The sequence below is a fragment of the Mustela erminea genome, chromosome 13 (assembly GCF_009829155.1).
Source record: "Mustela erminea isolate mMusErm1 chromosome 13, mMusErm1.Pri, whole genome shotgun sequence".
Taxonomy (NCBI): Eukaryota; Metazoa; Chordata; class Mammalia; order Carnivora; family Mustelidae; genus Mustela; species Mustela erminea.
In genome coordinates, this window is record NC_045626.1 from 60,598,437 (window position 1) to 60,626,401 (window position 27,965).

Sequence of the window (27,965 nt, forward strand, 5' to 3'; positions counted from 1 at the left end):
TAAAACTCTTGAAGGTCATGCTTAATAAAAGCCGGCTAGATCTTTTATCTACTTCTGAGGTCTGGCATGACATTCATAAGTACACAGTCATGGAGCCAAGGAAAACACCACTGTACCCTCAAGAGAATGAAAGTAGAAGGGCAGATAATGTCTTAGTATTATTTCAAAAACTGTCTGACCTTGAAAGGGTGTCAGGAACCCCCTAGAGCCCTACTACCACATTTGGAGAACCACTGCTCTAGTCAAGCCTGGGTTACTCCTAAGTCTGACTTCAGCAAATCCCCACAACCTAACTTGAACTCCAACCTCACTCTCTTTTGCTTCCTTACCACTGCCATGCTCCACCCCCCAAATGTACCACCTTCCCTAAAAAACAAAACTTTCTACATAAACTGTCTCCTCTTTCTCTTAGGTCACCAAACTTCTTGAAAAAGTAGTTCCCACAACCTCTACTGCCCCTAGTTTTTATCATTTTAATTAACAAAGTAATACAGACATGTTCTCATTAAAAAAAAAAAAAAAAAAAAAGATAAATCACCCTCCACAATTCCAGTCTCTAACCACTGTTACCCCTAGAAAATACTCTGAGCTGTTAACTAAATACTCAGTTTGAATTTTTTATTTTCTTGTGATTTTTTCCCTCATCAAATAGTTATTTTTAAAAATCCTGAAAGGCAGTTCTGTTTAGATTCCAATTCTTTTGGTCACCCAAGGTATGGTCAAAGAATAAGGGCTACCAACTAAGAGATTAGGGAGATAAAATGAGTGACATTCTTATACAAAGTGAGTACTAAACAAAATGCTACAACCATGCTGATTTTATGGTAATACAACATAAGACAGAATAATGAAACTTAGTCATCCTGATATATACATATATTTTATATATATATATAAAATATGTAACAGTGTCTTCAGGATTTGAACATTTTCACATATATTTGCTCTTTAAAGTTTCACAACCCTGAGGTCAATAGGAATTAGAATTAACATTTTATAGATAAGAAAGCCAAAGTTCTAGGAGAGCAGGAGAAAAAAATTACTGCTCAAAATTACATAGCTAGAAAAATGCACACCAGAAACCATAGAAAGAAGTTTATTTTCTGACTCAAATCAAATCCCACTCCTTTATATTACATTAAACAGTACATCAAAAATTCTTACAATATAGAAATTTTAAGTTCTACTTTAAAAAAAATTAAATTCTAGCCTATTTTTAGAGCTCATCTGGAAAAAATGATCTTTACTTCCAAAGTTGAAAATGCAAAATGAACTGTATAATTTCTGAATGCAAAAAAGAACAAATCATTTTTGCTTCTTTATTATACAATATCCTTTAGGAAGCTTACATCTTATTTAGAATAACAGTTGAAATTTACTAAAATCTACATCAACATGTAGACATACTATTCTATTAGAAAAATAACTTCTTAAATCCTTTATCTAGGCATTGCTATTAACAAAGACCCAAGACTCCTAATGTAAAGATGATGCAACAGCTGCTGAAAAGAACACCAGACATACACACTTCATGGATGCTACCCTCATACTTCAGTGCTACCCTTGAAATTCCTGCAAGTAACACAAGGAATCATATGGAAATTCCCTAAAGTTCACAATCAGAATTTGGAACTAAATTATGAAAAAGTACTAAACCTGTTTATACAAATAACAAACTATTTGATTCATTTTTTAAAGATTTTATTTATTTGAGAGAGAGAGAGAGAGAGAGCATGAAAAGAGAGAAGTCAGCGGGAGAAGCAGACTCCCTGCCCAGCAGGGAACCCAGTGTGGGACTCGATCCCGGGACTCCAGGATCACGACCTGAGCCGAAGGCAGTTGATCAACCAACGGCTGAGCCACCAGCCGTCCCTATTTGATTCATTATTAATCTTACTGAAATATTGTTTCCAATCCCCTATTTTTTTTCCTATACCAAGGCAGCTCCAAAGGAGCTCAACATATTTAAATGATTTATTTATTATGACAGATAAGATTATGAAAAAAACTGAACTTAAGCTATTCTTATTAAGGGCTCTTTCTCTTATAACATGGGAAAGTTTTAAAACCATGATTAAGCTAACCTTTTTAACACACACTGGCATTTCAAAAATATGGGCAAGAGGGGCGCCCGGCTGGCTCAGTCAGTGGGACATGCAACTCCTGATCTCAGGGTTGTGAGTCTGAGCCCCACAGTGGGTGTAAAGATTACTTAAAAATAAAATCTTCAAGAAGTACTTATGTGGGCAAAATAACTGTTTTTTTCATTCACATTTTACTCTTTTTAAATGTAAAAGATAGGAGCGCCTGGGTGGCTCAGTGGGTTAGGCTTCTGCCTTTGGCTGGGTTCATGATCCCAGGATTCTGGGATTGAGCCCCGCATCAGCTCTCCAGCGGGGAGCCTGCTTCCCCCTCTCTCTCTGCTGCCTCTCTGCCTCCTTGTGATCTCTCTCTGTCAAATAAATAAATAAAATCTTAAAAAATAAATAAATAAAAAATAAATGTAAAAGATATATGCCTATCTCAACACATTTTTGTCAGAAGACCAAAAACCCATGAGATATAGTTCAATACTTAAGTAAATCTAAAGAAAACGCAAAGCTACTTTACTAATAAATATTTGAGTATTTCTCTTACCTCTGTTTCAGTACAATGTGAATATCCCAATTTACCTGTAATAAAAATACAAAAAGTTACTTCCAATGGATTTTAGCTTTTTTATCATTGATAAAAATATCTGAGCTATCCTGGCATGGTTTCATTATATCTATGCAAATATGCAAATAGAAGGTGCTAGAATGACCAATATTCTAGAAGTTCCTACCTAGAGATTTGTTTAAATAAGCCCATAAGAAAATACTAAGTAGGAAGATGGTAAGAATATACTCAATTGTAATAAGACCTAAAACACACACACATATTTAATATGCATATATACAAGTTAATGAAAGTAATAAAAATATTTTTATTGGAGTCTTGCTTTCTTTTTAAGATATCTTAAAATACTTTAACGGCATTTAAAAAGTACCTTTCAAAATACTCTAAAATACCTTCAAAAAATCTTCAAAAGACTCTTAAACTTTTCTCCAAATATATCTTCCAGTTTAAAGGTACAGTGATCATTTCAATGAAAGCATAAATGTCTCAAACTAATATTTTCTTTAATATATGATGGTTGTTTTTCTTTAATATATGATTAGACAAAACCACATAATTCATTTAGTAATTTTCCAACAGAGGATCACCTAAAGAACAGCAATAATTGAACACTATTTGGCTGTACCAACATTAATATTTCCTCTTCATCACTGACACATAATAGCAAAAGAAACATATACAATTATACATTTCTGCCAATTCTGATGAATAAAACATCCTTTTTAAATTAAAAAACAGCTATTTTGAAGATCATTTATTAAGCAGTTTTAACAAAAAGAACAGGTTACATATTTATATTGGGTACTAAACAGCCAGTCCACACTTCTTAAAAATCACTGTCCTCCGTTCAAACATACATTAACCTCTACCTCCTTTCTTCCAACAACACTATCCTTCCTCCAAACTGCTCTCTCCAGCCTCTGACTCCCAAACCTAGTCCTAGCCCACTGTGCTGGTTCCAGCAGTCTGTGTTTTCTTTAATGCTTAATGAGAATCTATTCACCCTAGAGTTTATAACGATACCACAAAAAAAAAAAAACCCACAATGTTTTTTTATGTGCCTCCAGACTCTTAAAATGAAAAAAATTGAAATCCACAATTTCTGATGACCTAATGGTCCTAATGTGGAATACTGGCTGAAATTGAGACCAGAAAACAAGGGACCATGGGTTCTGTGGATTAAAAATTATATATGAGCAATAAATAATTAAAGATTATATGAACACAGAGATAAAATGGTTTAATATACAAAGGTTTTACATACTATGGTTTGATAAATACATAACATACATATTTACATATTTATGTATTGTTGAATGAAACTATGTAGTACAGTTATATATCATCTATTTTTATTTATATATATATGACTGCTCAGAACATTAGCGCTTTTGATAAATTAATTATCCTACAACTCCTATAGAGGGGGTGATTAGCTTAACCTAGGAAAGTACTGTGAACAGCAGCAGTTCAAAGGGCACAGACTACCTCTCAACAAGCATTGAGAGTGTCTACTCTGGAAGGGGAGGGGAGGGAGAGGAAGGAGGAGGCAGGGAGGGAGGGAAAATACGGTGTTAAGACAACAATAACAGAGAGTAACCTCTTCGAGAGTACATAGATGTCCATCTTAGTATAATAATTCTTAAGGTAAAGAGAACTGCAAAGAAAGTGGTGGGTTTGTTGTTGGTAGTAAAGTTGATAAAAAAAAAAATTGAAACTGTTCTGTACATACTGCAGCACTAAGCAAACAAAGGCGCTGATGTTGCTGGGAATCATGAACTGAGGGAGAAAGACCCTGCGTACCTAACATGTGGGAAGGAGAGGAAGAGCCCTGTGGTGGTGAGCTGGAATTGGGTATTACCTAATTTCAAAAACAAAACAACAACAACTTCCTAGCTCTTCCTCCAAAAGAGGGAGAAGTAGTAGCACCCTATTTGGCAAGAATACACCTAGCCCATTCCCCCTCAAAGGAACCAGTACTCAGGGGACTAGCTAACTCAACGGATAGGATAGGTGGAGGTGAGGCATTTCAGGGAATGTGCTCTGTAAGGCCTAACCCTGAACAGCTGAAGTTATGAGTGGGTCTACCAAGACGACAAATTACAGGATAAGCTGGAACATCTTTCTGCACCAGAAAGTAATGAAGTACTCAAAAGTGATGTCAAAATGGCACAAGTCTTAGGAAATAAGGTTTTTTCAATGACCTCTATGATAAAACAGAAAATGCTTTCCTATAAAGAATACCAAAAATTTCTGTGTGCGTGCACCACTGCTTCTGGTTATTCAATTTGATCTGGTGACTAAACACACAACTCTGGGGGCGCCTGGGTGGCTCAGTGGTTTGGGCTGCTGCCTTCGGCTCGGGTCATGATCTCAGGGTCCTGGGATCGAGCCCCGCATCGGGCTCTCTGCTCCGCAGGAAGCCTGCTTCCCCCTCTCTCTCTCTCTCTCTCTCTCTCTCTGCCTGCCTCTCTGCCTACTTGTGATCTCTGTCTGTCAAATAAATAAATAAAATCTTTAAAAATTAAAAAAAATAAAATAAAAAAATAAACACGCAACTCTGGAAATGTGGTTCACTATGAAGTGCCTGACCGCCTACCCTACTCTGCCATCCAAATCCCTGCCCAGACTCTGACCCAGGGATCAGAAAATCCCAATTACACGAAAGCAGAGCTAAAGGAACCTTGGAAATCATCCTGCCCAATCCATTCATTTATAGATTAGTAATCTGAGCCTGACAAGTCAAATGACTTCACAAAATGACAGAGCTGAGTAGACTCCAAGGCTCCTGACCCTTGTCATGAGCATTGCTGTGGTTGTTACCCTGTCCTCCATTCCCACTTGCAGGAACCAGTGGGGTTAGGGAAGGGGACTACAGAGGTGCTATCACAGCGACCTACCCATTAGAATCCTGCTTGTGGAGAAATGGGGTAATGTACTCCTTGATTTAGCAGTTGGAAACTGCCAATATAGCAACCGAGAAATTTTTCATTTGACAACTTTTGAGTCCTTCCTCATAGGTTAATCACCTTTCCAGAAACAAATCTAAGGAATCCCTCTAAAACCTAGAATACTATGACTTCACTTTCTACAAGCTGAGTAAACTAAGCTGATGGTAGGCCGAACCAAGGTTTAAGGTTATTAAATGCAGTGAATCAGTTCTTTAAATAAGGCTAACAATTTTACTGATTTATTGTTATTTTAAAGGCTAGATTAACTCTCTGACAATGTACAATAAAAGGAAATATTTGGGATGACTCTTACTGAGTTTCAAAATATTCCAGTATTATTAACATGCTTATACACTTGGACAAAGGATGATCGGCACAGCAAACCAAGACTTCAGCTTGGCGTTTCCCAAACAGAATGGGCATTTTAGTAATGCCGGAAGAATCAAGGCTGTGTTTTTTAGGCCCTCCTTTTTAACTCATTCTGAAATATTCTATCTGCTCTTAAGATTTGCTCGACAAGTTCCCTCATGTCCTAGGAAATACAAACACCAGTCTTCCTATAAAATGATATAAAATGGCTTTAAGTGACACCAGGTGCCTCTGTCAGTGCCTTTGGTTCAGGTCATGATCCCAGGGTCCTAGGATCAAGTCCTGCATCATGTTCTTTGCTCAGCGGGAAGCCTGCTTCTCCCTCTCTCTCTGCCTGCCACTTCCTCTGCTTGGGCTCTCTCTGTCTCTGACAAATAAAATCTTAAAAAATAAAAAAATAAAATAAAATGGCTTTAAGAAATGAACTATTCCTAATGTAAAATGTCATTAAAAAAAAAAGCCACCTCAACTAAGATAACAAAGACATTTTAAATCCTAAACGTTGATAATCAGACACTTTCATTCCAAAGTCTGCTCAGTGTTACCAGAGAGAGCATTTCAGTGAACACATCTTGGTAGACCCACTCATAACTTTAGCTCTTCAGGGCTAGGCCTCACACAGCACACTCTCTAAATGGCCTCACCGCAGAAGAATCACACAATCTGATGAACCACACAACTATGGTGGAAATTAAGGCAATTTCAGAAAAAATTTAAGATGCTCGTGTAGATTAATTATACCTTTAAATTAAGGAGGTAGAGGGGCACCTGGGTGGCTCAGTGGGTTAAAGCCTCTGCCTTCTGCACAGATCATGATCCCAGGGTCCTGGGATGGAGCCCCGCATCAGGCTCTCTGCTCACTGGGGAGTCCGCTTCCCTCCCTCTCTCTCTCTGCCTGCCTCTCTGCCTACTTGTGATCTCTGTCAAATAAATAAAATCTTTTTTAAAAAAATTAAGGCGGTAGAAACCTCAGCATATGGCTGACTTGTCTGTCACAGAGTCACGTTATCAACGTGATTCAAATTAGCTGAACAAGCAGAAGGCAAAGATGCCCGCCAGAACCCCTATAATCTTTACAATAGATTACAAAGAACCCCTATAATCTTTACAATAAATAAACAGCTCTAGAATTATTCTCCAAATTTTTCCCATGTAAACAAACTGCAGGCAATGATTGGGTCTATCTGATCCTATGAAGGTATGTTATTTTTTCATAAGCTGAACATTCAATAGACACACCCTGTCCCCCAGCCAGCTTGCCTCTGCCCCTCTCATTCACTCAATAAATAATTGCTGAACACCTACTGAATACTAAAATACTGATGATATAGTGGCAAACAAACTACACAAACGAGTAAGTCCTTGCTCCCTAGGACTTACATCTTAGTGAACACAGACCCAAAGAAACAAACAAAATTAACTACAACTGGTAATAAATGTTACTAAGGACAGAAAAGGGAGAGAAAATAACAGAAATGTTCCAATTTAGAATAGTCAGACATGACTCCTACAGAAGATATTTAGATAGAGACCGTGAAGTTAGGTAGCAGGTAACTGCAGGGCTGAGGGAAGAACCTGTTCCAGAACCAGAAGGCAGCCTGTGGTAAGGCTCTGGAAGTGGTGGTAGGTGGGTAGCATAAAACGCATTTGGAAACACAGGCAAGGGCAGATCACACAGGCCTTTTAGGACAGTGTAAGGAGTTTAGATCTGATGTCCAATACAACAGGAAGCCACTGGACATTAATATTAAGCAAGGGCATGAGTTGATTTGAGGTGGGTTTCCAGGTTGGTCCTGCTCTGTGGAAAGGGTCAAGGTGAAACCATGGAGGGTGGACTGCCTCACTGTCCTGGATAGCAACGGAGCCCAGCACGGACAGCAACCAGCCCAGGTGGTGGCAGTGACCAGAAGAAAAGTAGAGAATTAAGATATAATTTAGCAGCAGAATTAGCAGGACTTGCTAATGGACCGGACTGGGGGTGGAGCAAGGTGAGGAGAAAAGAATGATACCCTGAACAAGTGCCGTATTTTCAGGAACAGTGTTCTTAAAGACCTGATCAAAACAGATCAACATCAAGGGTTAAGTTTAAGAACTCTAATACTCTGGGGGCACCCACCTGGCTCAGTTGGAAGAGCATGTGACTCTCAATCTCAGGGTCATAAATTTGAGCCCCATATTGGAAGTAGAGACTACTTAAATAAATAAATAAAAATAATTTTTTTTTTTTTTTTAAAGAGCTCTAATACTCTATAAGAGACAAGTGTGTATTAGGTGCACTTTTTGGGCAGCTTTTATATGCATATTAGGGAAAAAGAGTACAGTTTTAAATAAGCCAAAATTTAGCAATAAAACAATCCCTACAGCCTTATCAAACCTAGGCTTCTTAAACATTGTGGCCACTGAGGGCTCAGAATCCATGACCAGTTTTCAGTGTCAAAAGTTAGGACACTAAAACTGTGCAATCATCATTAGCTTACATCCACCTCCCCCAACAAAATCATTTTTGCCATGTTACATTTTTAATGAAAAAAAAGTTAATGCATTTGACATAAGAAACAACCATATAAAGGACACTTTCACTTTGGTTGTTAAATGATCAAATCATTATCCTCTATGCCATAGCATTTCACCAGCAAAGCTCCTCAAAGATTAACAGGAATTTAGGATTTAGACATGGGAGAAAACTGGTATCCTTGCTAACCAAACACAGATTGTGTGTTCATTAAGTTCCTCTTCTTGGCCTGATAGGAAGAACGAAATAAATTTTAATGTTCCACTGCCACAAGAACCCTGTGCTAATGTATTTTCTACTTCACAACTGTTGATGTTTAACCAAGAGTTTAAGTAAGCTTTCCCTTCGGTGCCCTGGCAAGGCAGTGAAGCAGAAGAGCAAGTCTTTAGACTTGTGCAGTCCCAGGTTTGAATCTCAGTGCCATACTGAACTAATTGTGTGATGTGATTTTTAAGTAAAATACTTCCCAGAGTTTTCCACTTTCTCAACTACAAAAAAAAGGAATAGTATCTACCTCAAAAGGCTTATGTGAAAATTAGATGAAACACAAAATGTTTTGAGGGGCTCTGCCTGATGCCTCCTGCAGAGAGGGGCTCAGCAAATGGCAGCTAAGCTTACTGCTCTTAACCCTGTGGAAAAACGAGAGGTAGAGATAAACTAAAATCAAATGCGAAGGAAAACTGGCATAGCAAAATATCTTCACTAGCTTTACAACCATGTAAAAGAGGTATTGATTTTGCAATGAAAAAGTAGCTAAGTCCTATGAAAAGTCATAAAATTTCACTCATTTTTACACTTAAGATCTTTAAAAGCCGCTATCTTTTACGTTGTACCTCTCTGCAGAGGTTCCTCACATAAACCTTGCCCCCAACTCTTTAGTGACGGCGTCCAGGATGATGACAGGCATCAGTCAAACAGCTGGAGCTCAGCAATGGCTCGGGCTGGGGTGGTGGGAAGTGATGTTTCATCAGCTATTACTCAAAACTGAAAATAAGAAAGCCTGAAATGGCAATCTCTATAATCAACTCACAAATAAAAAGACTGTGAAGTCTGCAGAATTTGTGAATACACTACTTTACATGGCAAAGTGATTTTGCAGCTGTGACTAAGTTAAGGCTCTAGATAGAGATGGGAGATTACGCTGGATTATCCAGGTGGAACCAGATGTAACCACAAGCAGCTTTATGAGAGACGGGAGAGTCCAAAAAGGAGCCGTGATGATGAAAACAAAGACTAGTGTCATGAGAATGCAAAAAGGGGGACACAAGGCAAGGAATGTGGAAAGTCTCTAGAAGCTGAAAGAGGAAAGGACCAGATTCTCCCCTGCAGCGTCCAGAAGGAATAAGCCCTGCAAATGCCTTGTTTTTAGCCCACAAGACCCGTTTTCAGACATCTAATCACCAGAACTTTAAGGTAAGAATTTTGTGTTGTTTTAAAGCCATGACATTAGTGGTGACTTCTTACAGGATATGAATACACACACCATGAAAAGTTCAAAGCAATATGACAAGCTCTCGCCATCCCAAAGACAAACCCCAGGCTACGCTGTGTATGGTCTAATCCCATGCAGAATGTCCCAGAGTAAGAACTCGCTCACTGGTACAAGGGCAATAGAGCACAGCGGTTAGGAGCAAGAGTTCCGGGCCAGACTCCGGGGACTTGAATCCCAGGTAGGCTGCTGGCTAAATGGCCTTTACACATTAGTCTCCCATTTGTAAGGCAGAGGCTAAAAAGAGTACCTATCTTGGGGCACCTGGATAGCTCATTCTGTTAAGCATCTGCCTTAGGTTCAGGTTATGATACCAGGGTCCTGGGATGGAGCCCAGAGTTGTTGGGCTCCCTGATCAGTGGGGAGCCTGCGTCACCCTTTCCTTCTGCCCCTCCCCCTGTCCTGCTCTCTCTCTCTCTCTCTCTCTCTTTTGCACACTGTCTCTCTCAAATAAATAAATAATATTTATGGAGTGCCCAGGTGGCTCAGTCGGTGAAGCATCTGCCTTTGGCTCAGGTCATGATCCAAGGGTCCTGCAACTGAGTCCCCCATGGGGCTTTCTTTTGTGGGGGAGCCTGCTTCTTCCTCTCCCTCTACCTGGTGCTACACCTGCCTGTACTCTCTCTTTCTGTCAAATAAATAAATGAAATCTTTATAAATAAATAAACAAAGTTTTAAAAAGAAGAGTACCTATCTCATAAAATTGTTGTGAGGATCAAAAGTAATATTCCAAGAAAACTGCTCAGCTCACTGCCTGTCACAGAGTAAGCACTTAAAATTAGCTCTATTACCATTTAAGTCTTTGAGCCTTCTCTCCTAGGAGAAAATAAGCCAAAAGACCCTTGTCTTCCAAACCCAAAAAGCTGTCAGTGAACAGATCACTTGGCTCCTTCTATACCTAGCATAATTGAAGAAACCCACACCCATGCCTTGGCCTGTAGGTGCAAAGCCGGTCACCCAATCTCTGTAAGTTCTAGGGGTCTCCTGTGTCTGCACGCAGTGTCAACCTGAAGAGCACGCAGCTGACCTTCCATAAATTTGTTAAACTTTTCTGAAGCTAGGAGACTCACAGGCAGGCATTCCTGTCCCCACCCTTCCCTGCTCTCCCCTCACCCTCTCACCATCCCCTTCCTGCCTGTCTCCTCGGGGGAGTTCCGTGGTCTCCTCTGACTGCCAGTGAAGGCCTTTGAGGGCCTTGGCTTACCTCCCAAGTGCTCCCTCTCAAACTGACAGCACTCTAAGAATGATTCTGGTTATTATAATTTTTCAGCTCCCTACCCTGAACATCTCTGGTTGAAAACGTCATTTCTATTTTTACAAGACACCAACCTTAAGGGAAATGCTAAGAGCAGTGGAACTATTCCAAATACCTCTGCCAGAAATATGTCAAAGACAAAGGCATACATCCAAACTACCCTGAACATTTCTAGAAGCAACATGCCATTCAAATCAACCCCCACAATGTTCTTTTAAACTCTAAGAAAATTGTTAATGAAACATCTCATTAATACTTATAATTAATCAATACTTGCTCTATATAGAGCAAACATATTGCAATGCTGGTATAAAACCTTCATTTTTACAGCTGAGGAGGCTCAAGCTCTACAAAAGAAATGACTCACTGAAGGCCAAAGAACTGCAACCAGTTACCCAGGATGCTGATCCACCCAGCTGTCCTACATTCTCCCCTACCTCAGTAAGGGAGAGACTAGGAAACAATGGATGCCAAAGAGTGAAGTACAGGGCCAGCACTAGTGGGGAAAGTTTGGGAATATTAAAAACTTTCTTTTTTAAAATTTTCATTTATTTGTTTGAGAGCCAGAGAGAGAGCATAAGCCACAGGTAGGGGGTTGGGGGGTACAGGAAGACAGAGGGAGAGGGAGAAGGAGGCTCCCTGCTCAGGAGCCCAAGGTAGGACTCGATCCTAGGACCCTGGGATTGTGACACAAGTCGAAGGCCGACACTTAACTAACACCTAGGTGTCCCTAAAAACTAACTTTCTAAGTACCATTTTGGTTTACTTACCCACTGCTCATGACTAATAAATGTGGGTAAAGGAAAAAAAATATGTCCCCCTTAACAGGACAAAGAATCCCTGACTAATCAATACAAATAATACATTTGATCACATTTTATAGGATCTGGACCATAATCTTATTATTTTAAAGAAGTGTAGAGGCATAAAGACATCACATTTTTTGGAAGAGCTGGTGAAAAGTGGATTAAATTTTTTTTGTGGGGTTGGGGAATGCAGAGTGAGCGGGAGAGAATCCCAAGGAGGCTCCAAGGCCAGCAGCACAGAGCTAGATGTGGGGGGTCAATCTCCAAGAGATCATGACCTGAGCCAAAATCAAGACTCAGACTCAACCAATTGAGCCATGCAGGTGCCCCCCAAAACATGGCTTATTATTGCCCATCACTTTTCTAGGGACTAGAGTCTAGCCCTTGGACTTCTTATCAGTAGCTAAAACCAACTACCAGACTTCTCAGGCAGAGACCACTAACTGGCTCTTATCTGCAGCTACTGTCTGCCCTTTCTGGCTCTGCTTGCTCATCAGATGATGAGTGGATTCTTTGGGGCCTGGCTGCTGCATCAAACACCCCTGATTTCCATCCCGCCATGAGGGTAGGCCTCACCACCATGATGGTACCCCTAATCTAGGAGTAAATATGGCCCAGACCCCAAACCCCCCCCAAACTATTCCATGGTACTAGAGTGGCCAATTCATAACTGATCTTGCTGTGAAATGAATGTTTTAAAGATATGTTTTCTAGGCGTGCCAGGCTGGGTCCATCAGAGAAGCATGTGACTCTTGATCTTGGGGGTGGGTATAGAGATTACTTACATAAATAAAACTTAACAAAATATGTTTTCTTAATTAGTGTTATTTTTCTTTTTCTATTCAGCAACCTTAATTAGCTAAACTTTATATCATCTCACAGAACAAATATCATTAAATATCAAGTACCTTCAGTAAAAAATAATTTCAGCGTAACAGTTTTCAATAAAACTCAAGTATTTGTCTATTTTATGTAATTTGGCAACACTCAAAACTTGTAGAGGAAAAAGGTTTCATTTCTTGTGCCAGTTCAATTGAATGGTAGTGACAGTCTAGAATGCTATCCTCAAAAGAGCTGCGAGGGCAAGTATGGGTGGGAGGCACCCGTGACCATTTAGCAATGTTTGCCATGGGAAGAGAAGGGAGTGACAACGCAGAAGCCACATTCCTGACACTCCTGTGTTAGAGGACAGGATGATGGAAGTTGTGGTTCTTTTTGTAAACAGTGTAGATTTAGATTAAAATTTTTCCTGAGTGATATTAATTAAAACATTCATTGCTTAAATTTCATGAGACCTCAAAAATACACTGAGAACACAGCACTCTATCACTTTTATTCAAGAATAAGGAAAACGTGGAGGAGAACTTCCCCATCTAAATCATAAAAAGAGTTCTAGTAGCAAGTGCCAATCCCAAACATTTTTGTATTTCCTATCAAATAGAGAATTCTGGTTTTCATGCATTTCATAGGCACCACTGCTATTCTCCCTAGAATCTCCTCTCCCCCTCTGGCATCTGACCATGAATGAGACCATCCTAGCCAACAGAAACCCTGCCAGAGAGGCATCTAAGGTACTTCTCTCTAAACACAAGTGCCTTACGTCATAGCACCATAACCGCCACCCATATTCACTTACCCAAATATGTTACAATAACAACAGTCAGAGCTGAGAATTAAAACCACACCTTCTGCTGCCTACTCTTACATCTTGTATCTGTGTTACCATGTGACATTCAACAGTTGATCTGCAACCTTCTGAAAGAGCAAAGGAACTTGGTAGGAATAAATATGACTCCACTAGAAAAATATTTTTTCCAGGCCAATTTAATTTCTAACAAGTGTAAGTCATCATCTTCCCACCCTATGCTGCCTCTCCTGCCTTCCCAGCAACTAGGCACCCAGGTGGGAAGTTTGAGAGCCTTCCAAGATTCTTCCTCTTTCTCAGCCCCACACCAAAAATTAAAGGGCCATGTCCTGTACTATTTCCTAGATCATTCTCAATCTGACTCTTTCTCCCCATTTCTGCCCTCATTCAGACCTCCACCATCTCTTATCTGAAGAGCCAAAATACTCCCAACTGGTTAGGCAACTTCAAGGCTACTAAGATCTAAAGATAGTATGAAATCCCTACTGGTATCTCTGCCCTTGTTTTAACCCAATTCAGTCCCCAAAACTCCCATGGTTATCTTTCCAAAAAGAGTAATCTGCTTACATCATTTTCCGGCTTAAAACCCTTATATGGTTCTCCATTGGCCTATACAGGCTAAAAATACAAACTCAACAATGTGGCACAAAAATGTCCTTCATAACCTGGTCCCAGTCAACATACCTTTCTGGCCTGCCTCATTCTCCACCACTCCCCCACACATCCTATGCTCCAGGCACAGTGGACGCCCACTGCAAAGAAGACAAACAGGTTCAACTTCACGTGCCAATTCCACAAATAATTGGTAGTGGCTGACTGAAACACAGCTGAGAACTCTGAAGCTGCTTATAAATTTAGCAGCAAAGATGCAATGACTGATTAAACAGTGTCTGTTTTTGGTATGGGGAAGTGGGCGTCAGCAAAAATGCCAGTCTACAATCCAGTACTACTGTTCTTTGAATAGCTCTTCCACATTTCTGCTTCTGCCTAAGTGTCCTCTGTTTATCCCACTGCTCATCCTTCAAGCCCTCTCCAAAAAACCAGTGTCCTTTGTGAAACCGGACTTCTGTCATAGCAGCAGTCAGGTACCCTCACCCTTGGGCTCACACAGCTTTCTGTACATGCCTCTATTACTTCAGAATTACTCCAACTATACTGTAAATGTTAGTTTATGTACCTGTGATCTGCTTGAAGGCATGGGTGCCCTTTATTTTTCTTTGTGTCTTCAAATCTAGTACAGTGCACTTAGAAGGCACTCAGGTACTGATGAAATGAATAAATGAAATGGTGTAATGGGAGACTCCTCTAATATGGTATTATCACTAAAATCCAGGAACCAAGACAAGAACTATAAGACAACCTGTAGTGACTGTTAGTGTGGCATTCTGCCCCTACTCATCACCTATACCTATATACATCTTTATCTCTCAGAAATACAAGATATTAAAGGAATATACTAGAGAGAAATTTGGCTTCCAGTTAAGACTAGGCCATGAGGAAAACGGGAAATATGAGGGAAAAAGACAGAGGGTTAGTTTTCAGAAGCTAAATATGGACCTGCAAATCCCACTATTATTAGGGATACAGACTTTCCATATAAATGACACCAGTCAAATCCTTATTGAATTTACACCAATATCCCAGATTGGTTTTAATTTTTTAAAGTTTGTGAGGTACACAAGGGAGGTGTGTGGGGAAATAATTTAAACAAGTGATCGGGACTGAGAAGTGCACTTGTCCTGATAAGCACCAGGTAATGTACAGAACTGCTGAATCACTATTTGTACACTGGAAACTGATATAACACTGTATTTTAGCTAAAATTAAACAAAAACTTTTAAAAAATTAAAATTAAAAAATAAAATAAAGTTTGCAAGGTGCAATCATTTTGGAAAACTTTTGGCAATATCTACTAACACTGAAAATACCCATACACTATGAACTAGCAATTCCACTTTCAGGTATATACTCAAATGCTGTATTTGTTCACCAAAAAACATGTTTACTCATGCTCACAACAGCATTATCCATAATTCCCAATAACTGAATACCCAAATCTAAGATCCAAAAAAATCAAACATCCATGGATGAATTATGGTATATTTATTCATGCAAGGGAATACGGTACTAAACTGTGAATGAACAAACTACAACTATTTACAACAATAGGGATCAAACTCACAAAGTTCAGAGAAGAAAGTTAGACACTAGGTAACATACTACTACTTGATTCTATACACCTACATTCAAATACAGACAAAACTTACGGTGTCAGAAGTCATGACCAGTGGTGACGCTTGAAGTGGTTGGTGACTGAAAGGGTTCACAGACAGTTCTGCTGGGATACTAATCACATTCTGTTCCTTGATCTGTATTCTAGTTACATGAGTGTGTTCCCATTGTGAAAATTCATCATTTACGTACTTTTCTATAAGTTACATCTTAATTAAAATTTGTTGTTAAAAGAAAGACAAAATAGGGGTGCCTGAGTGGCTCAGTCAGTTAGGTGTCTAACTTTTGATTTTGCCTCAGGTCACGATCTCAGGGTCATGAGATGGAGCCCCCCATCGGGCTCCATGCTGGGTTTGGAGCCTGCTTAGATTCTCCTTCTCCCTCTGTCCCTCCTTCCACCTCTCTCTGCTTCTATAAATTAATTAATTAGGTGCATACCAATTTAACGTTATAATATCTTCATGGTGATTTTACCCTTTGTCAATGTGGCTAGAGTTGACATGTATATGGTTACACCAGCTTTCCTTTTTTTCAACTGAATAAATTAAGCCACTTTTTGACTGAATTCTGAGTGAATTTAACAGTGGTAGATCTGCACTAAAGTACATATTAAAGAGTTCTTCAGACAAGAGGAAAATGATCCTAGAAGAAAGTAATGCAGGAGGAAACAGAGAATATAGAAAGGGCAAACGTGGGAAAATCTACATGAATACTAAATTGTACAAAAATATTGTCTTATATGTAAAATCTATGATAAACTAAAATACACACCAACAATCATAAAACAACAGAAGGAGATATATGAAGTTAGAATGTTCTAAGATCTTCGCACTATCTGGAAAGTACTACAGTAAGTAATTTATATATACTTTAATAAAAATTCAACAATACATGTTGCAAAGTAACAACTAACAGAATAGTAAGGGAATATACAATAAGCAAACTAATAAAAGGAGAAAATTTTAGCAATTAAAAAAATTCTTAACCAAAAAGAAAGTTAGGGAGAGAAAATGAATACAGACCTGATGGGACAAATAGAAAGCAGGTAGGAAGATGGTATACTTTAAAACCCAAGTAATTATATCAAATATAAACAGAATAAGGAATCTAATTTAAAATCAAGGATCATTGGGCACCTGCACGGCTCAGTGGGTTGAGCCTCTGCCTTTGGCTTGGGTCATGATCTCACAACCTCGCCCCGCCTACTTGTGATCTCTCTCTCTCTCTCTCTGTCAAATAAATAAATAAAATCTTTTTAAAAAATGAAAATCAAGGATCATTATATTATATAAACAACAAATCCTAAATATATCCTGATTGTAAAAGACACACCTTAAATATAAGAATACTAAAAACTTGAAAGTAAAATTATGGGAAGGAATACACCATGCAAAGATTAATCAAACAAAGCTGGTGTTTAAAAAAAAGGAACGTTGGTATAACCGTATACATGTCGACTACAGCCACATTGATAAAAGGGTAAAACCACCATGAAGATATCATAACTTTAATTGGGTATGCACCTGATAATACAGCCTCCATATATAAGTAAAAATGGACAGAATAATACAAAAATCAAGGAAATCACAAAGAAAATAAAAAAGATATTTGAATCCAATGATAATAAAAACATGGTATCAAAACTTCTACTCATTAAAACATACCATTAACATGAAAAGGAAAGCTACAGAGTTGGAGATGATGTCTATAATATATATAACTGGCAAATGGCTTGTATTCAGAATATATAAAAATCATAACATAAAAGAAAAGACAAAAAATATATATGTAAATTAATTAGAGGATACCAGGGCCTGGGGGAAGTTGAGAATACACAGTTACTGTTTAGTGGGTAGAGTTTCTGTTTGTGTGATGAAAAATTTTGGAAACAGAAATAATGGTGATGGTTGTACAACACTGTGAATGCAATTAATGCCTTTAATTAAATGGTTAAAGTGGTAAAATTTATGTTTTATAAGAAAAAAATACTACTGAGCATTGTTGAAGGGGAGCAAGGTGGGGGGGATGGGGTGGCTAGGTGATGGACATTGGGGAGGGTATGTGTTGTGGTGAGCCCAATGTGTTGTGTAAGACTGATGACCTGTGGGGTGCCTGGGTAGCTCAGTGGGTTAAAGCCTCTGCCTTAGGCTCAGGTCATGATCCCAGGGTCCTGGCATCAGCTCTGCTCAGCAGGGAGCCTGCTTCCTTCTCTCTGTCTGCCTCTCTGCCTACTTGTGATCTCTGTCTTTCAAAAAAACAAACAAACAAACAAACAAAAAAAACTTAAAAAAAAAAGACTGATGTACCGTAAACCTGTACCTGTACTCCTGAAACAGACCTGTAACCCTGAATCAAATAATACAATATATGTTAATAATAAAAAAGAGAGAGAAAGAAAATAGTAGACAAATAGTTAAAAGACCTGAACAGGAATTTCACAGAAGAGATATCATAATGGCCAATAAACATATGAAAAAGGCACTCAACATGATCAGCCATCACATAAATGCAACTCAAAACCATTATGAGATATGTACCATTACATACCCTCCAAAAATAGGTAAACTCTTCTCTTTAATGACATCACCAAATAGTATGGTGGATGTGGTACAACAGACACATTGCTAATAAGACCTGAAAAACCACTTTGGAAAACTACTTGGCAATACCTTCTAAAACTTAAGAGATGTGCAACAATCCAGCAATTTTACTAGATATATACCTACCAGAAGTGCATATGTATATTCAAGAGAGTTTATAGTGGTGTTATTTAAAATAATAGCTAAAACACTAAACAATTCATATGACCATCCATAGCAGGCCGGGTAAACCAATTCTGGTATTTTCATACAACTGAATACCATCAGCAATGAAACAAACTAGAGCTACATGCAATAACAAGTAATTTATCTCACAAACATAATGTTGAACAAAAGAAGCTAGACACAAAAAACACATATTGTAAGATTATATACCATACAAAGTTTACAGGCAAGTAAACCCAATTCGTGGTGATAAAAACTAAGACAACGATTATATATGTGGAAGACGTGTGGCCCATTTGTAATGCTCCTTTGTTCAAAGTCAGCTTGGTGTTTACATGGTTGTATCACTAATGATTTGTGCACCTTTCTGTAGGTATGCTGAACTTCCAAAAAAAGGAAAAATTTGTGAAAAACTGGGAAACGGCCAAAAACATGAGAAGGAAATGTCAAAAGAAATTATTTTTTTAGACATAAGAAAAGTGGCCAAAGACTGAATTAATACAAGATACCAAAAAAATGTTCAAGAAATCCTAACCAACATTTCATTACCAGGCTATCATCACTAAAACAAAAAAAAACCTACTGAACTCTCACGTACATGAGAAATGTACTACATTTCATGTAGTTACATGAATTGTGCTTAAACAAAAAAATACTGTTGAACTCTTACACAACTAGTTGAAATTTGCTTAAATTCCTTAAAAATTTGATGGGACATCTTCTTAATAATATATTTTCTTTATATGATAAGGGCAATACCAGCAGCAAAAGACAACAGGATGTCATGGAATGTTTATCCTTCATACACTTAAAAATCAATAGAATGCCAGTGAGATATTGATCTGAGAAGGGCAAAGCCTGAACCAGATAAGCCCAATAAATTCAATGCATGAATAAACAGATCTTACCTTATCTTCACCCTGTTATACTACTACTTAAAATAACTTTTGTGTAGAAAGAAGTTTGAATTAGGGAAAATATTACTAGCTTTCCCAATAAGTTTGCATTGCTTTATATAAATCAGTATTTTTCTGGTCCTTAAAGTATTCATGATCCCATGCAACAGTCTGAAATAGTTGGCCAAAAACAAGAACCATTTACCCAATTATAATTTAGTTTTCATCTCTTTTGTTTGGTTAAGACCTTTTGTGAGCGTATCCCAAGAGCATAATTTATCCACATGCTATACTGCAGAGCAGTAATGAAAATGTATGTCTACAAAATGGGGAACTATTTCAAATGTGGCTGATCACCAACATTCTTCAGGGTTCTACTGCAGCTTTAGGGACACCTCTAGCCCAGAGTATCCACAAGTGCTTATAAGAGGAAGGCCGATGACCACAAGATTGTCCAAACCAGTTCTTGACCATCTACATACCTCAGTCAATCCACACTTGAGTCTAGGCCACATTTCACTGACCTCCCCTCAGGACTAGTATATCCAATTGATATCCCCAATATAGGCTGCTCTGGCTTTCATTCCCAGGTATCTCTCTCTTCTGATAAACAGTGTGTACAGACTGCTCTCTCTTTACCTCTCTATTCAACTTGGCTCTATGGTATTCATTACATAACTGTTGAAAGGATGAGCATGGTAGGCAGGCCCATAAAAGTGAGATACCAGAAAGAGATACTTCATAAATCCAACAAAGTTTGAACATCAAAAATAACTAAACCTTGAAATATTTCAATTCTTCTTGCATATGAAAAACCACCCCAGTATCAACAAGCATAACTAGTGCTGAACTCCTTAGAGTTAAGTCTGATTGTAGGACTGTGACAAAAAATACACATCGTAAGCCTTAAAGCATCTTGTAGTGCCAGGTAGTCAAGACGTGCTCAAAAACACAAAAGGATGGCTGGATATCAAAGGCACACAGGAAAGCGATTGGGTGGCTCAGTCAGTTAAGCAGTTATGTGGCTGCCTTCAGCTCAGGTCATGATTCCAGCCCACTTCTCCCTCTCCCTCTGCTGCTCCCCCTACTTGTGCTCTCTCGATCTTTCTCCCAAATAAATAAATAAAATCTTAAAAAATAAAAAAAAGGTGGGGGGGCACAGGAGCCAACCTAAAGGGAGCTCCCACTGGCCACAGTTGGAAGAATCTGAGCAAAAAAATAACACGGTAATGAATAACAAAGTCTAAAGTATACACGATCCCAGAATGATAGAAATAAATAAGTAAACGGGGGAAGGAGACAAATCTTCCTTATGGAAGAATTCCAAATAATATTAAGCAATAATATTAAATTATATTAAAATTAATTCATAAAAGATTAAGTAATAATAACAATATTAATTCATCTCTCCTAGAGGAGGCCACCTTCTCCATTGCAGGCTGGACTTAATGACTCCTTTCCAAAGAAGAGAATATAAAAAAGGTAAAAACAGTAACTCTTTAGCAAAAAAAACCTGGCAAACAAAGGTGCACATCACCAGTGGTGCCGTGTGGATATAATGGGTCCCAATCCTATGTGATGAGAGGAGCCTTGCCCTTAGTGGTAATTCCTTGCCCAAACACATAACCCCAGTCTAGTCAAGAAAACATCAGGCAAACCTAAACGGAAGGACAGTCTACAAAACCCCTGACCATTACTCCTCAAGACTGTCAAGTTAGGGGAAACAAGGAAAGTGTAAGAAATCGTAACTGACCAGAAGAGACATGAGAACTAAATATAATATGGTATTCTGGATGGATTTGTGAAACAGGAAAAGGACGTTCATAGAAATATGAGGTCCAAAGTTAACTAGTCCAGGGTTAATAGTTCCAAACGAAGTCTGAAGTTAATAGTAATGTGCCAAAGCTGGCTTCTTAGTTTTGACAAATACACCACACTAGTATAAGATGCTAACATTAGGAGAACTGGGTGAGGAATTTCCTGTGCTATCTTTGCAACTTTTCTGTAAAACTAAAATTATCTCAAAATAAAAAAATTACTCCAAAAAACCCACTATACTTGGCAATAGGCAATATTTTCCTCACAATTTTAAACAAATATCTGGAAGAGAACAGTTTCTCTTTTTTCTACTTAGCCAACAGGAAGCAACTGAAAAACATAATATGGCTCTAATGACAATATTATGAAAGTGGGATGGGAACTGTTGCCCTTTTATAGAATTTATGATGAAGGAAAGTGATTTTGACCATACAAATAAAACAGGCAGAGTGTGACTTATCACCTCTTACCAACATACAGTCCCTGGTAGACCAATAATTGTTTTCTTTCAAAGTTGAGTCAAAAGCCTTGGTGAAGCTAACAGCTTCCCAACAAAGTTCCAATTACTTACATACCCATATCTGTATAGGACTAAACTCCACTGTTTTCCTTTGCATAGGGCAGAAAAACAGATACAAACCACAAAGCATGATTTCAAAAATTTTCCCAGAAATGTCTGTGGCTACTCCCACACAACACAACACAACTAGAAGTACGCTGGAGGATAAAATGGAGTCAAAAGTGACAGCAATCTTACCAGTTATGGCTAAAATACCTTAATTTTGCAAATGACCATCTGCGCGTATTGTGTGCAGGGGCCTAGAAGCAGCCTATGTAAATGAGTGGGATCAGAGTTGAAGCTGCATTAGCTTCATGGTAGACTTATGGCTGTGTTTATGTTTTATTTCTCTTCTTCCATGACTAGAACTTTTCATCTTTATATTACAGAAACTTGAACATTGCTTGCACACAGTAGGAACTCAGTGAATTTTTAAAAAAATATTGTATTTATTTATTTGAGAGAGAGAGAAAGGAAGAGGGCATGAATGGGGTAAGGGGGCCAGGGAAGAGGGAGAAGCAGATCCCTACTGAGCAGGGAGTCCAACGTAGGGCTTGAACCCAGGACCCTGATATCATGACCTGAGCCAAAGGCAGACATTCAACAGACTGAGCCACCCAGGCATCCCTGCATGTTGTTAAATTTTAATTAGCCCAACATATTGGAAGATATTGTACAAATGGAATAATTCTTACATATTACTACACTTGATAAGACATTTTACCAACCCCTAATACCATCATTCACCCCCAGACTCTACCCTGGACACATAATACATAAATCTCAAATATTCCTTTCATTTAATGATCAGGATGTTAACACTCAAGATTTATACCAAGAATGAACAAGAATTCGTGTTTTAAAACATGTTTTCACTAATTTCAACCTTCTCCACAAGTATTTGGTCTCTCTTTAAAATCAAATAGGCTATTTTTTCAAGACCATTTCTCCCACCAAATTAGCATGAAACTTACTGAGAAGCTTGACTCATCATGTCCTCTTTTCAAATCCCAAACAACGCCCAAATGTTCTCTATACCAAGGGATGCCTTTATTAGTATGCACGCAGGCTTTCATTGTTCCTCCCAGGAAAACCTATTACCAATCCAAGATTATTTTAAATCAAAATGCGGTGACAATTTTTTAAATGTTCTTTATACATCTAACATTAAAGATACATCAAAGATTTTGAAATCAAAATCTGAAATAAGTTATTTTTGCCAGATGGGTATTATGGCCTAAGAGGCTGCTGAGAGCATACCGTGGTTCCAAGCAGGAATACTACTGTTGTTAATAATTCTGTGGCATTCCAGGAAAAAAAAGTTCTAACCTTGCGAAGGTCTGGAATATAACCCAAATTCCATCAATGACTACTTCTTAAATAATGTGTATAATAACATGCGTTCCAAATGCCAATGAGGCACAGTGGTGACAAAGAGCAAGCAGGCTGTGTATATGCAGAGCCTGAGTGTCTTTAACTTGTTAATTAAAGGTGTGAAAGCAAAAATCTCATCAATCTGCATATAAGAAACTTTTATAAAGCCGTAAGATTTATTATAAGTACATAAACACTAGGGAAAATAAAAATGTTAAGTTAGACGCCTAAGACGAATCATAAGCCCTCTTGATTCTAAGCAATGTTTCCTTTTGCCATCACAGAAATGCTTCATAAAACGTGCTGCTTAAGACGCTATATCATAATGTAATCATTTTTGCTCTTAAGATATCCTCTGAAGAACTAATTTCTCCTTTTGATCTCCTTCAATCCTTGATCACAGTGCTTCTGTGGCCATGTTAGTATATGGCACTTGATTATAATCAAGTATAATGCTAAATAAAATGACTTGTTCTTCACTGTCTTCTTCCCATTTTGGTCTCATCTCCCTGCCTTCCACATCTTTCATCATATTCCTATTTCTCTTACAGGTATGCCTAATTGAATTCAAACTGAATATGAACATTCTGGATCAACACTGTAAAACGGTTTTAACGAGAACTGTTAAAGGTACACACTGTTAAAAGTAAACAAGAACTAAAATCAATTACTATTCCGCTCAACCCCCAAACAAGTCAAGAAAGCATGTGAGAGGTTATTTCTTTCTATGGGACTGAGTGGAGCGATACCACTTGTTCATTCAACTCAGCAGCAGAGGGAACACTGGCCAACTCCAGAACTCACTCACTCAAGGATCATAGCCAGGATCCAATTCTCCACACTGAACACAACCCTGTGTACCACCCATCATCTGCTAGACCCGTGGTTCCCAACAGGGGAGGACTTTGCTCCCCCAGGGGAAATTTGGCCATGTCCAGGGACTTTGTTGACTTTCATGACTTGGGGGAGGGGATAGGTAGTTACTGGCATCCAATGGGTAGAGACCAGGGATGCTGCTGAACATCCTATACAGGCCCAGGGCAGCCCCATACTGAATTATTTAGCCAAAATAAGAATGAGAGACCCTGACTCAAAATATGTGTTCCCAATTTCGAATAAACATGTAGAACAGCAGGACCACAGGCACAACAGTGGCACAAAAGGACAGAGAATTAGGGGGAAAGCAAACCAGAACTTAGCCAGTATCGGTTACATAACAAGCCTTTAGTCACTTCACATGCATCGTCTCACTTAAGTGGTCTCACGTGAAAAAGTGATCTATTCTCATTTTACAGATGAGGAGGCTGGACTCACAGTGATTGTATATGCAGAGCTTAAGTGTCTTTAACTCAGTAATTAAGGGAGGTTAAGGAACTTATTCAAGGTCACTCAGCTAGGAAGGGGAGGAACATAAGGACCCAAATTTGCACCAAATCTGTTTCTAAGTCTAGAGGTTAAAAGACCTGGATTTGATTCAAAGTCATCAATATGAATATAAGAAAGTCCCTTAAATCCCCTAAGCCTCCATCTGGAAATAACTCAACAGATAAACTGTGTGAAAATATAAATGCTGTTGAATGCCGACTACATACAATCCTATGAAACATCCTACAGTGAAAAAGTACTTCTTAGAATCGAGGTGTCAAGATTAACATTTTTCCTTAAAAATAGAATTTATACATGTGCACAGAACTAAATTATTCAGTATTTTTAAGAATCAAGATGAAGTGTTCAGAAGACACTTCTGTGCCTTCTGTAACCATGCAACTGCTTTTAAATCCTAGGAGGAAATAAACTAACATAAGCAATATGTAAGTAAGAACTTCCTAAAGATTTGTAATTGATCAAGCCTAAGATGCTCAAGACTGTATCAACAACTTTGGTTGGGCTCTCTCTCAACAACTGGTAGCAGAGATCATGAGTCAAACCAAGGAAGAGGATGGATTGCAGGGAAACTACTATTCTCTCCAAGAAGACAGAGTATTACACTGAGGTCAAGATATTATTACTCATACTAATCATACAAAAAAACCCAATAATTCATTTCAACATGAGATTCTGATTTTTTTTTTTTAACTACTGCCAGAATACATCTGTCTTGACAACTAAACGACTCGTAGGTCCATAAGCATAACTTTAACCACACTCTTCTGGGATTAAGTTCAGGAAAAAGAAAGTGAACTCATGTTTATTCCTTCCAGAAGTCAACACTATGAATGCCGCTTCTAAAAGAGGGTTACACACAACCATTTTCCCCCTTGAAATGCCAGATTTCAAGGCACTGCTTTGCCTCAAACCATATCTTTGCATATCATGTTAATACACTATAAATAAATTATAATACCAAGTATTTCCCACTAACATTAAGTCCAACTTTAAAAAATAAACACATCAAACTAAAAACTATAATAATAAAATAATTTCCAGAGAATTATGAAGAATAGATTTAAATAAGTCAAAGTTCTAAAATGCATTTACCTGACACACACACACACACACACACACACACTTTAATGTTTACGGGAAGTGAAAGAATTGATAACTAAAATCTTGAATGCTTTTTATTTTAATCAATTTAGATAAGGATTTGGATTAAATGTCATTTTACTGACTAATGAATTACATCTTTCACCTTAAGCATTTTGACATTTCCATCAACTTTCTAAAAGTGAGGGCGGATTATTTCTCTATGTTTTTAATATACTTGCCTCTCAAAAGACTGAAATATATAAAAACTGATAGGAGAAACCTATTATCAATCCCCTCATCATCATTTCCTCTCTGAGTAAGCGCTAGCTACATAATAATGTGTAGGTGATAATCTTGAAGAATTTACATTGGACAATAACCTAACTAAAACCCATTTTATGTTTATCTGACATCCTGTCAACTTTTGACTTGACAAGCCTGTTTTCTCATTGCAACAAATTTTAACACACAGGTAAATGGTAGCTATTTTTAACTTTCAAGAGCTAGAAATCATTATTTCGTCTCCTCCTGTTTCTCCCAAAATAGCAACATTCTCTTCGGGGCTTTTTATATTTCCAAACTGAAGGCATTTGTTACCAAATTAAAAAAAAAAAATACTATTAGCTGACTACTCATTCCGAAAGGTGTAATTTTCCTGACAGCAGAATTAACTATCCTTGACGAGATCTCACGTGAACCTTTCCTAGCACCTACCACATCACAAGTAAACAGCCCTGGCATGTAAGTATGTATACATAGCTTATCATGAAAAGGACCCAACCCACTCCATTTCCCAAACAAGACGGGGGCAGCTGTCCTATGACAGTCTGTGCAATTACCAGCACCTTGGGGAGGTCCGCGGCCCTACTCGGGGGGCGCAGGCCCGCCCGGACGCCCTTTTCACAACCCCTCTTTGTGCCGCTGCCCGTCCCCCCAGCCCCTGTTCTGACCTACGTGGAGCCCCGGCTAGACCACAGGGCCAGCACCACCACCCCCCGCCCCCCGCCGGCCCCAGGCCCTGCTCCTCCCGGCTCTCCCTGGGGAGGTGGGCGTTCGCCGGGCGGAAGGGCAGGACCCAGGCATTGCGAGGGAAAAGGGGGGCCGCGGTGGGGGTCCTCCTGTCGGAGGTGGGGGGCGCACAGCTGAAGGGCAGGGCCCAGGAAGACGAGGGAGAAAAATGGGGCCGCAGGGGGGTTCTCCCATGGGAGGTGGGGGTCGCGGGGCGGAAGGGCCTGGCCGGGGGCGTCCAGGGAAAAGGGGCCGCGGAGAGGGGTCTCGGTGGAGTCGCAGGTCGGCGGCCTCACCCGTGGCGGGGGGCGGCTCTCCCGCGTCGTCGGGCGCCAGGGTGACGGTGCCGTCCCTCCAGACGCGGATCTGCGCGGCTGAGCGCACGCGGCGACGGGGCTGGCGGCGGCCGGCGTCCGCGGCGCGCAGGGAGCCGCAGCACTGGTAGCACACGGCCCACGCCTGCTCCTCGTTGATGGGCTGGTTGTAGAGCCGCAGGATCTCCTCCAGGCTCAGCGCGTCCGGCGGGCCGCCAGCCGCCCCGGAGTCCGGAGGCCCCTCGCCGCCCGCCGGCTCCGCCCGGGGCTCCCCGCCGCCCGCCGGGCCCGCCGGCTGAGCCATCCCGCGGGTCGGCGCTGCGCTCGGCCGCCGCGCCGTGTGCCGGCGTCTCTTCAGCTCCGGAGCATCGTCTCGGCGCGCCGCCGCCTCCTCATCCCCGGAACCGCCCCGCCCAACCTGGCCGCACGCGCCGCCGTGGGGGACCAGGCGGGGGACTGGGCGAGGGCCCGGCTGCCGTGGGCGAGCGAAGAGCGGCGAGGACGCCGCGGCCGTCCTGACCAGGCCGCCGCTGCCGCCGGCCCGTAGCGACGCGATGGCGTCCGCCGGCCCCGCCCCGCGCCTCGCCGCGCGCTCAGGCCCGGGGCCGCGGAGCCGCCCCGCCAAGGGTCCGCACGGCCCGCAGCTCGGGTGTGCGCTCCGTGGCCAAGCTGACCGCGCCGACCGCAGCGATCCCCCGCCGCGCTGGGAGGCCACTGGCGCTGGATTCCCCCAGGAACTGACTCGCTGGGAGGCTAATTTGGAGTTCGGACCCAGCCTGTAGCAAATTCCTAATAAAGGTCTCTGAAACCGCTCCGGCTTCCCCCGCCGCCGCGCCTGCTCCCGC

At 40.0% G+C, this 27,965-nt stretch overlaps 1 protein-coding gene across 4 annotated transcripts in view; it reads right to left on the reverse strand.

Annotated features, from left to right (window-relative positions):
* The window catches only part of SPIRE1 (spire type actin nucleation factor 1), a 190,041-nt gene extending 162,113 nt beyond the window's left edge, over positions 1-27,928 (reverse strand). Inside the window, exons 1-2 of one of the 4 annotated variants that reach the window (XM_032309249.1) lie at positions 27,103-27,928; positions 2,638-2,672 (exon numbers count right to left, since the gene is read on the reverse strand). In XM_032309249.1, the coding sequence (XP_032165140.1) occupies positions 2,638-2,672; positions 27,103-27,424 (357 nt within the window). In that variant the 5' untranslated portion in view covers positions 27,425-27,928. The remainder of the gene's footprint in view (positions 1-2,637; positions 2,673-27,102) is intronic. The other 3 variants (XM_032309250.1, XM_032309252.1, XM_032309253.1) reach the window with 3 other exon arrangements.
* Between the last annotated feature and the right edge of the window lie 37 nt (positions 27,929-27,965).